Source organism: Piliocolobus tephrosceles, chromosome 8 (assembly GCF_002776525.5).
Source record: "Piliocolobus tephrosceles isolate RC106 chromosome 8, ASM277652v3, whole genome shotgun sequence".
Taxonomy (NCBI): Eukaryota; Metazoa; Chordata; class Mammalia; order Primates; family Cercopithecidae; genus Piliocolobus; species Piliocolobus tephrosceles.
Window position 1 is genome coordinate 138,781,744 of NC_045441.1, and position 15,053 is coordinate 138,796,796.

The 15,053-nt window shown below is 47.7% G+C and overlaps 1 protein-coding gene across 1 annotated transcript; it reads right to left on the reverse strand.

Moving 5' to 3' along the window:
• RARRES2 (retinoic acid receptor responder 2) lies at positions 1–3,340 on the reverse strand. Its single transcript, XM_023225417.2, has 6 exons — positions 3,235–3,340; positions 2,122–2,315; positions 1,787–1,891; positions 670–765; positions 275–401; positions 1–122 (listed from the first exon to the last, which is right to left on the reverse strand). Exons 2-5 carry the CDS (start codon positions 2,293–2,295, stop codon positions 285–287), a joined length of 492 nt encoding a protein of 163 aa, XP_023081185.1. The 5' UTR covers positions 2,296–2,315; positions 3,235–3,340; the 3' UTR covers positions 1–122; positions 275–284.
• Positions 3,341–15,053: the final 11,713 nt, after the last annotated feature.

Genomic DNA, 15,053 nt, shown 5'->3' on the forward strand with positions numbered 1-15,053 from the left:
TGAGAGGCAGCTGGGAGAGCAGCTTTATTATCATGGCCAGGGATAGAACGGGGTCCTCTCCTGGGGGTCTGGGGTCTTCCACTGGTTACCACCAACAGCGGTCCCAGAGGCACCATGCAGCTCTAGACAAAAGGGGAAACAGGTTTGGGAGTAAGGGAGGTTGCTTTGGCCCCAGTTCCGGCTTTCCTCCCAGGCTCCCAAAGCCCAGCCTAGCCCCTCAGCATTCCCAGGGTTGGCCCCATGCAGACGGTGCTCTCTGTCCCCTGGCGCCTACCAGTGCTGGCTCAGCTGTGGGGCAGGGCCTTGGAGAAGGCAAACTGTCCAGGGAAGTAGAAGCTGTGGGGGTCCTCACCAGCCCGCTGCACCCTGATGCACTGGGTCTCCTGGTGCTCCTCAGGCTCCTGCCAGGACCCACAACTGTTCAGGCAGTGTAGGAGGGGCAGGCAGTGCCCGGGAGAGGGGAAGGCAGTGCCAGTGGAGAGCTGCCGGCATCCTGGGCAGGGCCCACCTGCACGTCCCCTGGAGAACGTCCAAACCAGGCACAGTGCTTTCTAGCCCCCACTCTCCCTCCCCCTTGGCCAAGCTTCTGCCTGAGGACTGGCCCATAGGCTCAGCTTCCATCCATCTTCCCAGCCCTGTCCCCACCTCTGCACCTTTGCCCCTTCTTACCCGCAGAACCTGTGTCTCTATGGGACAGTGGACCATCCGGCCCAGAACTTTGCCCTCAGAGCCCAGTTTGATGCAGGCCAGGCATTTCCGTTTCCTCTGTGGGGGAGGGGGGGAGCATGGGGTGAGCAGAGGAAAGGGGTGAGGGAGGCCTGGGCATCATGAGGGTGGGAGCTGGGGCTGCCCATCATGGGACCAGATTCCCAGCTAGGCCCTCGAGCCCAGGAGCAAGAGGTCATGCAGGCCAGCAGGTTTTAGGCACAGCCCACCCTAGAATGTCGGAAGTCAGACCCATGCAGTTTTCAAACTGTGGAACTTTCGTGTGTGTGCAGGCAGGAGTCCTTCCGAGATGGGTTGTGTGGCACATGCATGAACACGCATGTATGTGGTTTGTATGCAGGAGTGTGGGTGGATGGGTGTGTGATGTATGCACGGACGTATCTGCTTGTGCTCGTGTGGAGGCAAGAATCCTCCTCCGACGGGTTCTTCCCACCCAGCGCCTCCAGAGTGGCTCAGCTGTCACCTATTCTGTTTATTACATTTTCTTGTAAGATTTGATTTGAGGCTGGTGAATCATTGCTGTAATCCAGTGCCCTCCTTGAGCCAACAGAGGGAACTGGAGCCTTTACAGAACCTGTAATACAGAGCCCAGGCAGTACTCACAGAGTGGGAACTAGAACAGTCACTGCACTCCCATCCCAGGCGTCACCCCCATGGGGGAGGGTTTGCCCCCACTGTGGCTGATGACTGGAGCCCTGCTAGGCTAGGAGGGCACCAGACACATCCACACAGCTTCCTGAATCCTTCCACCCAGGCCCTGAAGCTTGAGAGAGGAACTCAGAAGTGAGCCCTGCTCTGATGATAAGTCCAGGGGTAACCAGACCCTCTTCCTGTCTGCCAGGCCCCAGCTCTCCACCAACCACCTTCACAACCTTGGGCTCAGGCTGAGCCACTCCACCTCTAAGGAGGCTCCTCACAGTGGGGTCTCTAACCTCAGGGCTTCTTAACAGACCTCCCAATTCCATGCAGGCACACCCAGGCATGTGCCCCATACCCCAAACCCCAAGTCCATGGACTCACACCCAGCCTGCGCCCACCGCTCTCACACCCCTTCACTCACCCCATTGGGCCTGACTTTGCACTCGAGTTTCTTCCAGTCCCTCTTCCGGCAGCTTGTCTGCTGGAGCTTAAATTCCAGCCTCACAAATATTCCAGCTGGGAAGTGCTGCAGACAGGCAGGCAGGCAGAGGATGGCCGGTAGCCAGCTGAGCGTGCAGAGCAAGCCCTGGTGTGACCCGCGCCTCCCTCACGCGGTCACATCCCAGCAGGTTGGACTGGGGCCTTTTCTCCAAAGGGCTGGGGCTCAGAGCCAAGCACTTCTGTCTCGCTTCCTGGGAAGGCGCTGGTCTCCCGGGGTGCGACCCTCCCTGCTCCCGCCAGGGCCATGCTACTCACCGTGTCCACGGCGCTGTCCACACCGGTCTCCTGGAAGGCCCACTGCACGGGCGGGTGCTTGTGAAATTCCTCCAGGGCCACCTGCAGGCCCCTGCGCTGGGCTTCCGTGAGCTCGGCGACGCCCACGCCCACCGCGCCCAGCCACAGGGCCAGCGGGATCAGCAGCCGTCGCATGCTTCCGTGTCACCCCGGCCCTGCGAAGCGGGTGTGCGCCCCTCAGCTCTCCGAGCCAGCCCGAGCCGCCTCCTCCCGCGCCCTGCTCTCGGGGGTGGGGGGAAAGGGGGGCCAGGCCTGTAGAACGCTGGGCAGAGGTGAAGGAGCCTGGAAATGGCCCTTTCTCCAAATTGATCTTGGGGTCTTCCTGGCCCTCTCCGCTCCCTCCCACCCTGCCCGCGCTGTTCCCTGGGGCCTGCAGTTTTAGCAAAGTTCCCTGCCCACGCCGGGAATCAGTCAGTTCCCACTCCCACCCCCCACCCCTCATCTTGCCCATTCTCTCTCTCCCTGGGTCTCTGGCACGACCCCCTCTCCTCCCTGCCGTCCCCGGAGCCCCTCTCTCCTTTCCCCGCTCAACCTTCTCCCAGACCGCGACTCCCTGCCTGTTCAGAATCACCCTGCTCCCACGGGGTCCCCAGTCTCCGAGGTCCAGGCCAGCCGGGGGGAGGGGCAGGGGTCGGAGTCGAATACTTTCGGGAGGATCTAAACACGTGGGAGGGCCCGACGGGTCCTCACCCTCCCGGCGCGGGGGCTCCCTCGGGCCACCAGCCCGCCCCAGTCACTAGGAATGGGCGTCTCGCGCCGCCCAGCCCTTGGCTTTCCCGCTTCAAGCAAAATCTTCCCTCCTTCCTCTTTTTTCTAGGGCCTTCCCCATGACCCCTCTCCCAGCCCTTCTGATCAGTCCCCTGATGCAGGACTGGGGCCACCGGAGGGGCTGACCCTCCCGGCGAGCCCCATCGGTCCTAGTGGTCTTGGGACCGGAAAGAGACAGATGTGGAAACCGAGGCCCCTCAGTGAACAGCTGCCAGGGTGGTCGCCTTAGACCAAAGGCGTTCGTCATTCCGCCTGCGCAGCTGCCCCTCCGCCCGGCTGCCGCCCCAGCCCGCTTCCCCTCCTCACGTCCTTCCCTGCGCCTGGAGGTCTCCCCTGACCGTCCCGCAGCTGAAATCTTGGCCTCGCTGTCCGCCTCTTCCCGCTCTTCTCGCGGGGTGGCCCCCCTCCTCCCACCCCCACCTCCTGGATCCCCTCCAGCAACTCCGGCTCCTCCCCTCCCCCGTGGGACCGGCCTCTGGGGCGGGATGCCGTCCCGCACCCTTCCTCCCCATCGGTCCAGCCCTCCTGACCCTGACCCCGGCCGCGGCTGCAGGCGGCTAGCCCGGGCGCGCAGCCCTGGGTCCCACCTCCCTCTGGCTCCGGCCTGAGCATTCCGCGGTCTCGGCCGGCCTGGGCCTCTTCTCCACTGCTCTGCTCCCCCAAGGGCTTTCTGTGCCCCACTCCTGCCCAGGCAGGGCTGCCCTGTCTTGGGTCCTTTACGGGGGACCATTCCCCAGTGTCCCTGAGACACTCGTCCTGGGATTTCTTCCCCGAAATACAGACATCCTCAAACCAAATGAGACCTCGATGAGGTCCCTACCCCTGGTCCTGCCTCCCACTCCCTGAGCCACACTGAGAAGGAAGGTCTCTCCTTTAGGGAGGACTCTGGCGCCTGCAACCTTGATCGACAGCAAAGATGTCCAGTGTGGATCCTGCATCTGCCTTTCCTGACCATTCCTCGTGTCTCATTATCCGTGGGATAGATTCTCTTGGGGAGTGGGGGAGCCTTCTGGTGTGGCAGAACAGCATGATGGAATTCATAAGGTGAGAGGAAACCCAAGGAAAACTGTCCAAATACCGGCTGGACTCCGGGGTACGCTGGAGCAAGGACGGAGAAGCTCTGGGACTTTGCATGTCAGTAACCACCACGCCTCTGGTTCCCACAGCACAGGGATCACCTGAAGTAGAGGATCTCATGTAACTTCATGGCTCTCTCTGAACTTCTGTTTCTTTATCTGTAAGACGGGGATCAGAAACTGTCTTAAGGAGTTGTTTTGAGGATTAAATGAGGAAACATGAAAAGCAACTGATGTCTAGTACGGGGCACAAGGCTTTTGTCCCCTACTTATGCACCCCTGGCCAGGGTTCTCCACTTAGAGCTGAAAGCTTCCTTAACAGTGTGCTCTGGGGGCACCAGAAAGAAACTCGACTTCCATTAACCACTTCCTGGTGCGTGAAATCCCACCACTCCTTAGGGCAGTTCACTCCCCAGCTGTGAGCTTCTCAGACTTCCTTAAGCAGAAAGAGATGGGATCCGCGTTCCCTGAAAGCTTTAGATGGGGTTAGAGAGAAAAGATGCACCCAAAGATGTTTCCCAGCCCAAGAACTTGAAGGAAACCAAAATATTTCACCCCAAAAAATACTTATTTGACACAAGGTGGCTGTTCAGAATGGCTGGAAATAGAAGAATAACGAAAAAGCTGTCTTTTGTGGAGAGATTTGCATCTGCAGAGGAAATCTACATTGATGTAGCCAGGCTTTCTGCAAGGCCCTCCCTTGTCTGGATCTTGGAAAGATTAACTGAGAGGCTGGCAACCTTTACAGGTCTGGAACAAACATTTACCCTGTATTCCTTCTGAGGGCTGCTACCTGTGAGGTGTCATCTGCCTAACAAGACTCCCTTTGCCAACCAGGCCTCCTCTTCCCTCCCTTCCATAACCTGTCTTGCCACTATCTGAGCCGCCATATATGTGTAAACTCAAATGGTGGATAAGCTTCTGTATCCCGTTGAGGGGTTGGGGTAATCACTCTGTGGTTATTAACATGCATGTTAATAAATATTTCCTGTTAAAGCTGAGGCAGGAGGATTGCTTGAGCCCAGGAGTTCGAAGGTGCAGGGAGCTATGATTGCAAAACTGTACTTCAGCCTATCTGGACAGAGCAAGACCTTGTCTCTAAAATCTGTTTTTAAAAATTATTATTATACTTTAAGTTCTAGGGTACATGTGCACAACGTGCAGGTTTGTTACATATGTATACATGTGCCATGTTGGTGTGCTGCACCCATAACTCGTCATTTACATCAGGTATATCTCCTAATGCTATCCCTCCCCACTCCCCCCACCCCACAACAGGCCCCAGTGTATGATGTTCCCCTTCCTGTGTCCAAGTGATCTCATTGTTCAATTCCCACCTATGAGTGAGAACATGTGGTGTCTGGTTTTCTGTCCTCGCAATGGTTTGCTGAGAATGATAGTTTCCAGCTTCATCCATGTCCCTACAAAGGACATGAATTCATCCTTTTTATGACTGCATAGTATTCCATGGTGTATATGTGCCACATTTTCTTAATCTAGTCTATCATTGATGGACATTTGGGTTGGTTCCAAGTCTTTGCTATTGTGAATAGTGCCACAATAAACATACATGTGCATGTGTCTTTATAGCAGCATGATTTATAATCCTTTGGGTATATACCCAGTAATGGGATGGCTGGGTCAAATGGTATTTCTAGTTCTAGATCCTTGAGGAATCACCACACTGTCTTCCACAATGGTTGAACTAGTTTACAATCCCACCAACAGTGTAAAAGTGTTCCTATTTCTCCACATCCTCTCCAGCACCTGTTGTTTCCTGACTTTTTAATGATTGCCATTCTAACTGGTGTGAGATGGTATCTCATTGTGGTTTTGATTTGCATTTCTCTGATGGCGAGTGATGATGAGCATTTTTTCATGTGTCTGTTGGCTGCATAAATGTCTTTTGAGAAGTGTCTGTTCATATCCTTTGCCCACTTTTGGATGGGGTTTTTGATTTTTTCTTGTCAATTTGTTTAAGGTCTTTGTAGATTCTGGATATTAGCCCTTTGTCAGATGGGTAGATTGCAAAAATTTTCTCCCATTCTGTAGGTTGCCTGTTCACTCTGATGGTAGTTTCTTTTGCTGTGCAGAAGCTCTTTAATTAGATCCCATTTGTCAATTTTGGCTTTTGTTGCCATTGTTTTTGGTGTTTTAGACATGAAGTCTTTGCCCATGCCTATGTCCTGAATGGTATTGCCTACGTTTTCTTCTAGGGTTTTTATGGTTTTAGGTCTCACATTTAAGTCTTTAATCCATCTTGAATTAATTTTAGTATAAGGCATAAGGAAGGGATCCAGTTTCAGCTTTCTACATATGGCTAGCCAGTTTTCCCAGCACGATTTATTAAATAGGGAATCCTTTCCCCACTTCCTGTTTTTGTCAGGTTTGTCAAAGATCAAATGGTTCCTTGTCTCTAAAATATAAATAAATTAATTTATTCTATTAATCTGCCTTTCATCAACTAATTTTTCAGTGAACCTTCAGAAGGCAAAGGGGAAGTTTTCCCTTGGCCCCCACAGACCCATGCTGGGGGACGTCCTGAGGATGGGTGAGGAGAGAAATCTTCCAGGACAAGGTGGGACTTGAGCTAAGCAAAGCAGGAAACTCATCCTGACTTTGATGAGGGCTGGGGGGAAAGTTGCATCAGGCCTGTTGCAGGGGAGGTGAGGTGGTTGAGATGGGGAGGTAGGTTGGGAGCAGGGTGGTAGGAGTTGGTGAGGGAGGAGCCAGTCTGGCTGTACTTAAATGGCCACACAACATTCACTTTGGGTGTAGGTATGTGAGGTGCACCCTAAAGAGGTAGATGGTGCTACTGCAGAGCACTCATAGGTGTGGACGTGTGAAAGGACTACTTAGGGCATATTCACGAGCTCAGCTCCAGGTAACATGTCCCAATCCAGGGGAGCAACAACAGGACTTAACTATTTAACGATGGTTAATGATCCTCCTGGTCATCACAGCTAAAAAAGTAGACTCACATATCCAACTTGTTCCAAGCTTAGTTTTCCAATAACTGAACTGAGTACCAAAAAATATTGTCCTTTAATGTTTGCAACCACATTGACAAAAATAGTTTATTTCTTTCAGAAAAAGTGATTTGACTTTGAAGCAAGAGCATATCAGTTGCAAAACTACACCTATTCAAGTTAAGTACATTTGCCAACTTGTGTCAGTTTGGTACCATTAACATAAATTCAAAAATGATATTGCATAAATTCAAAAGCCACTCTAAATTTCTGAATTATCAACTAAGTATTCTTCAAATTTTTCTTGAAATATTGCCAATTTACATAATGCTGTATATTATAATTAAAACCTGTGTATGTTGATTCTTGTGACAAAAGTATGTAAATTGTAATTATTTGTCACCATTATGAAAATATTTAATTCAAAATGCTTATATTTGTCTGGCTAGGTCACAAATGAGGTTTCTTTTCCCTGGATATTCAAATTTAGCCCGTTTATATGTAGTGTGATATTGGTGAGAAAATACTGACTTTTTAATTTTTAATTATTGAATACTTGGGTTGAGAGTAGTGACTCATGCCTGTAATCCCAGCACTTTGGGAGTTCAAGGTGGGTGGATCACTGAGCCCAGGAGTTCAAGAACAGCCTGGGCAACATAGAGAGAGGCTATCTTTACAAAAAAAATTTTTTTTTATCATTAGCTGAGTGTGGTGGCACAAGTCTGTGGTCCCAGCTACTCAGGAGGCTGGAGTGGGAGGATCACTTGAGCCCAGGAAGTCAAGGTTGCAGTGAGCTATGATCATGCCACTACATAACACTCCCACCTCAGCCTCCCAAAGCGTTGGGATTATACGCTTAAGCCACCACTCTCAGCCTTGTCCACAGAGCAAGACCTTGTCCCCAAAACAAATAATAATACTACTTATTATTGTATATTTGGTAGTCATGGTTTCTGTCTCAAGAAAATCTTGGAGTTAGTTAAAAGTACAGTAAATCTTAGAAGAACTCTTCCACAACCCTGAAAATGATCTTTGGTAAAGAAAAGATCATTAAATGCATATATTTCATTGCTTTCAACAGTTCCATAAAACCAGCAATGATTCATAGCATTTCCACTTAAATACTGAATTAGTTTTAATGAATGTAGCCATGAGACTTGCATAGAATAAATGTCAGAAAACTGAGCACAAGTATCTTCAATATGTACCCTGAAGTGAAATGAAGCAACACTGGAAGCATCAATCTCTTGTTTTAGCATTCCAATAAATACCTCAGTCACACCAGCCACATGGCAAGTGTTCCTAAACCTGTGGCAGGTGGCTACCACATTGGATAGTGCAGGTAGAGCATGTGTTATCAATTATGTGAGTAAAAACTAAAAATGAACAAATTTGTGTGTTTGTAAATGCATGGAATGTTTCTAGAAGGGAAAAACAAGAAACTTGTAACAGTGTTTGCCTATGAGAAGAGGATCTGTCCAGCTGGGGAAAACAGAGGCAGGAAAACTGTACTCCCTTTGTACTTTTAAATTTGTATAACTCGTGGATAATTTGTCTCTTAAAATATAAAAATAACTTTTAAAACTATTTTTTGAGACAGGGGCTCTGTTGCTCAAGCTGGAGAGCAGTGGCGCAATCATGGCTCACTGCAGCCTCAACCTCCTGTGCTCAAGCGATCCTCCCACCTCAGCCTCCCAAGTAGCTGGAACCACAGGTGCATGCCATCATCCTTTTTTTTTTTTTTTTTTTTTGAGATAGGATTTTGTCACATTGCCCAGGCTAGTTTCAAACTCCTGGGTTCAGCAATCCACCCACCTTGGACTCTCAAAGTACTGAAATTACAGGCTTGAGCCACCGTACCTGGCCTTAATACTTTTAAAATAAAAAAACAAAGCAATAGCATTTTATTTTCTCTTCTTTCCTTTTCTCTTTTTTTGAAACAAAGTCTTATTCTGTTGCCCAGGCTGGAGTGCAATGGCATAATCAGAGCTCACTGCAGCCTCCATCTTGTAGGCTCAACTGATCTTCCTGCCTCAGCCTCCCAGTAACTAGGACTACAGGACCACCTCACCCAGCTAGTTTTGTTTTTTTGTTTTTTGGGGTTTTTTTGTTTGTTTGTTTTCAGGAGAGAGGAGGTCTTGTTATGTTGCCCACACTGGTCTTGAACTTCTGAGCTCAAGTGATCCTCCTGTTTACACCCTTCCAAACTGCTGAGATTACAGGTGTGAACCACGTGCCTGGTCCCAATAGCATTTCTGAAAGCTCACTCTGGCTGCTGTGCGGAGTGGATAAGAGGAAATAAATCTCAGCAGGAGGCAATTGTGATTGTCCAGGTGGGAGATGAATGCGGTTGGGACAAAACCGGGGGCAGTGAAGATGGGAAAAACAAAGTCCAGAAATACCTTGGGACTAAAGGTTTGGTGATTGATCAGATGTTGGGGTCGAGGTCAACAGAGGGGGTGAATCCCAGGTTTCTGGCTTGAACAGCTGTAGGCATGGTGATGATCCTCAGGGAAAGAGGGACTCAGGAGGGCAGTGAGGAGAGAAGTGTGAGGTGTCTGTGGGATATGCCAGTGGAGATGTTGAGTGAGCAGGGCTGGTGGAGCTCTGGCTGCAGATGGGAAATTGTGTTACCTGCATGCAGATCGAGATCAGAGCAGAGATGAGATTGGGGATTGCAGCAGGAAGTAGCTAGCCCTGGCGGAAGAGTGTGAGGAGGGAAGAGGTTAGGGGCTCACTGGGAGGGGATCCAACATGGAGTAAGGGGGTGGGTGGATGAAGATGAGCTGATAGGAGCTCAGTGGCAGGTCGGGAGCATGTGGTGTCACAGAGGTGGGGAAGGGGATGTTGGGAGGGGGAGGCAGGGCTGGCAGTGTGTGCCCAGAGGTTTAGGAAGATGATGCCAGAAAGCACTGGACCTAGTGAGGCCAGGGGTGACTTTAGCAAGAATTGTCTCAGTGCGGAATGAGTGTAGAAGCACATGGAGGGCAGAGGGAAAGAAGGAAAAAGAAGCATCAACCAATAAATGGTGTTGGAATATATGACTAGCCTTGTGGAGGAAAATGATTAATGTTGGTTCCTGCCTCGCTTTTTACACTATAATAAATTCCAGATGAGTGAAATTAAATGTACCAGATAACAACTTGAGGATTTTATTCATTTGTTTGCTTAATAACTTTTTACTGGGAAAGTATAATACAAAACCCAATGCCATAAGATAAAAGATTGATGAATTTGACTTCATGACTATCAAACGTTTCTCCATGATTAAAAAAAAAAAAAAAATCAGCGTAGGCGGGGCATGGTGGCTCACACCTATAATTCCAGCACTTTTGGAGACAGGCGGGGGGACGGCTTGAGCCCAGGAGTTAAGGCTGTTGTGTGCTATGACCACACCTGTGAATAGCAGCTGCACTCTAGCTTGGGCAACATAGCGAGACTCCATCTCTAAAAAATAAAAAGATAAAGAAAGAAAGATATAAAGCCATGTATCCAGTGTGATATGTTTCAATTTGTGTAAAAACTAGGAATGTGCACACATGCTTACACATCACATTGGGTAATTCTGGAAAGATTTACAAGGAACTTGCAAGAACAGCAGACTCTAGTGAGGCTAACTGGAGGACTATAGGGAGGAGGAAACTTTCAGGTCCTTTTTTTTTTTCTTTTTAAAATAGACTTTATTTTTTACTGCAGTTTTAAGTTTACAAATAAACTGCACAAAGTACAGAGGGTTCCCCGTACCCCCACTGCCCTCCCAGTTTCTCTTATTATTAACATTTTGCATTAGTGTGGTAAATTTGTTACAACTGATGAACCAATATTGATACATTATTATTACCTGAAGTACAGTTTACATTAGAGTTTGGTCCCTGTAGCACATTCTACAGTGAGGTGTATCCACCATTACAGCATCATAGGAAATGATTTCACCCTCCTAAAAATCCTCTGTGCTCCACCTATTCATCCTTCTCTGTCCCCAAAACCCTGGCAAATACTGGTCTTTTTACTGTTTCCATAGGTTTTCCTTTCCTAGAATGTCTTATAGTTGAAATTAGTTTTTACTTCCTTTTGAAATGCTTGAGGTTTTTTTTTTTTTTTTGAGACTGAGTCTGGCTCTGTCACCCAGGCTGGAGTGCAGCGATGCGATCTTGGCTCACTGCAAGCTCCACCTCCTGGGTTCAGGCTATTCTCCTTCCTCAGCCTCCCAAGTAGCTGGGACTACAGGCACCAGACACCACGCCCAGCTAATATTTTGTATTTTTTAGTAGAGACGGGGTTTCACCATGTTAGCCAGGATGGCTGACCTTGTGATCCACCCGTCTCGGCCTCCCAAAGGGCTGGGATTACAGGCGTGAGCCACCATGGCCAGCCTAGCTCTTTCCTTTTTAAAAGCTTATTCCTACTTTTAAAATACCATCCTATAAATATAGGATTTCTTTTTTAAAGTTCCATTCATCTCCTTATTTCAGCTGTGGTTTTGGTCTTTCACATTAGAGTCATTCCTAAAAAGCCTAATTGAAAGCTTCATGGGAAGGTGGGGCCCTGTTAATTGGTGGGTTGTGTTGTAGGGTGATCAAGTAGTGAGGCTGATTTTTTGTTTATTTAAATGATCCCAAATGTCAGTATTACCTACATGTCTTTGGGCCTATGCAGTTTTTCCAACAAAGAATCCTCAGAGCTTTTGTCACCACCATGCTGTTTGTGTTCTGGAGGCCAAGTGGGGTCAGAAGGCTGACAGCCACCATTTAGCACAGGGACTTTGACTTTACCTCCCTGTATGAGCCTTTTGCTTTTACCTGTTCCATTCCTGCAGAGTATACTCTGGCCTCCTGCAGCGGTGGAGCATTGCAGGGGGTGTTCTCCAGTGTCCCCAGCTTCACTCTCTCTCTCCTGCACCTTGTGTCTCTTGGTTCAGACCCGTTTCAGGGGTCAATGAATTCAATTCTCTTACCCCCCGCCGCACCCCACCGCAGGGACTCTGCTCTGCTTAGTCCGTTACCACCATTGCTTCCCCACCATCTTTCTCCTTGTGAATTTTGCAATCCCAACACTTTGGGAGTCCAAGGCAGGAGACCAGTCTGGGCAACATAGTGAGACCCCATCTCTACAAAAAAATTTTCCGGCTGGGCGCAGTGGCTCACGCCTGTAATCCCAGCACTTTGGGAGGCCAAGGTGGGCAGATCACGAGGTCAGGAGCTCAAGAGCAGCCTGGCCAACATGATGAAACCCTGCCTCTACTAAAAATACAAAAAATTAGCTGGGTGTGGTGGCACGTGCCTGTAAGCCTAGCTACTAGGGAGGCTGAGGCAGGAGAATCTCTTGAACCCAAGGCGGAGGTTGCAGTGAGCCGAGACTGCACCACTGCACTTCAGCCTGGGTGACAGAGCAAGACTCTGTCTCAAAAAAATTTTTTTTCCAAAATTAGCTGAGTGTGGTGGCGCATGCTTATAGTCCCAGCTACTCAGGAGGCTGAGGTGGGAGGATCACTTAAGCCTGGGAGGTTGAGGCTGCAGTGAGCTGTGATCATACCACTGCACTTCAGCCTGGGCAGCAAAGCAAAACCCCATCTCAAAAAAAGAAAAAAAAAAAAAAAAAAGAAAGGAAAGAAGGGAAGCCTTAGATAAATTAAATTTAACAGAGCTAACTGAGCAAAGAAAGAACAATTTGTGAATCTGGTGTCCCCTGAACCAGAAGAATAGGTTCAGAGAGACTGGAGCTGCCACGTGGCCAAGGAAGATTTATGGACAGAAAAAGGAAAGTGACAGAAAGAAAACAGAAGTGAGGTACAAAAGCAGCCAGATTGGTTACAGCTTTGAGTTTGCCTCATTTGAACCTGGTTTGAACAGTTGGTTGCCTTTGATTGGCTGAAACTTAGTGTTTGGCACAAGAGTAGATTATAGTTTGTTTATACATCCAGTTAGCTCACTGTTAACTAGGTAGGAGAAACCTTGGGGCCAAACTTAAAACACATTAGGAGGCAGCTTTGGGCTAAACTTAATGATTTTTCCTTTTCAGTCAACGTCTCAAAGCTTTAGGCATCGATGACACCCTGTCACCATCATAAATGTACTTATTTGGTACCATATCCCACTGGGAAATAGAACAGTGGATTTTCTAAGGTGGATAAAGGTGAGAGTATAGGGGACCTCCTTGTGCTGGAATCTCCTGTTTACAATAGAAAAACAAAACCTGGTCTGTCTTAGGACCTCTCTGCTTCCTTAAAGTTTCAGTTTGATTATGTCACATTTAGCATAAATGACTCCATTTTGGCAGTCTGTTGAGGCCTAGTGCACAAGCTGAGTCCACCATGGCAAATGTGACAGGAGTGGGAGGGGATAAACATATGCATGTAATCCGCCACGTTTAATCAGAGTCTAGGAGTTACTTAGAAAGACAAACAACTACATTTAAATATATATATATATATATATATATGCACGCAATTTTTGGGAGGAGGACATAATTTAGCCCATAACTATATTCTTCCCAAATTCATATGTTTAAACCCAACTATGGTCTGTGTCCTCTAAAGTTCATGTATTGGAAATTTAACTTCCAATGCAACTGTCTTGGGAGTTGGGGCCTAATGGGAGGTGTTTAGGTCATAAGGACTCTGCCCTTATGAATGGATGAACGCTGCTATAAACAGGGCTTGTGGCTCACACCTATAACCCCAGCACTTTGGGAGGCTGAGGCGGGAGGATTACTTGAAACCAGGCGTTCAAGACCAGCCTCGGCAACATAGTAAGACCCCCCCATCTCGGAAAAATAAAAAAGCTTAGCTGGGCATAGTGGTGCCTGCTACTTGGGAGGCTGAGGCAGGAGGATCCCAGCCCATGAGTTGGATGCTACAGTGAGCTATGATTGCACCACTGCACCCCAGCCTATGATTGCACCACTGTACCCCAGGGCACGCAAGTGAGACCCTGTCTCAAAAAAAAAAAAAAAAACAAACAAAAATAAAACAACCAACAAAATCCTACCACTAGATGGAGATGCTGAGCACAACCCATGTTCATTACTCTTTAAACTTAGGGGGTTCTATAGTTTCAAATAATAATGCTGTGGAATTATTTTTCTTACCTACTTCCATCATCCCTTGTTGAGTTGTGGTTTCATCCTCAGAACTTCTTGGCTGGTACTCAGTTATCAGGATTGATTCACATTAGTGTCACTAAAGTTGGTATACAGTCCTCCACTGCTAAATTTGACTGCCTTTAAAAAATATTAAAAAGTAAAAAGAACTTCTCCTAATTTCATTCTAACCAAAAATCATGCCAATTTGTTGCACTGGTTTTATATGCCATGTGCATATTTGTTAGAACCGTAAACCAGCTCAGGTCATAGAAAATGAGTGGCATCTCAGCCAGTGATACCGTAGTTAGTGATACAGTAGTGTAGATATAGACCGCCAAAATGGAGTCATTCATGCTAAATGTGATGTAATCAAACTGAAACTTTAAGGAAGCAGAGAGGTCCTAAGACAGACCAGGTTTTGTTTTTCTATTGTAAACAAGAGATTCCAGCACAAGGAGGTCCCCTATACTCTCACCTTTATCCACCTTAGATACCATGGTAGTTTAGATGCTGTGAAATTAAATGCTTTTCAAGTGTTCTTTTTAAAATAATTTGTAATATATTATTGAATATATCAATAATATAATATATTGTATATCATATTACACATAATATATTATTTTTAATAATATACTAAGATTTAGTATATTAAAATTTTAGTGTATTTATAGACTGTAGTAATTTAATAGAACATTATGTAGTAAACATGTTACATTGTTTTAATTTCTAATAATTTCCAAAAATAAACCTTCTTAAATCCCATTAAGAGGATATTCTCTTCTCATGTTTTAAGAAAGTGAAGGCAACCCAGTTAGGAGGCATCTGGGACTTTCCTGGCAACTCTGAAGGCAACAAGTTGAACCATGACCAGGATTCGGTCTTGGAAGCAGATGAGAGGGTAAAGAGTTGAAGCCAGGTCTACACTCTGATTCCTCCAAGTCACCGAGTGGTTTCATGTGAAAGGGGTCTGCGCAGGAGTGAGCTGAGGTTAGCGGTGGTA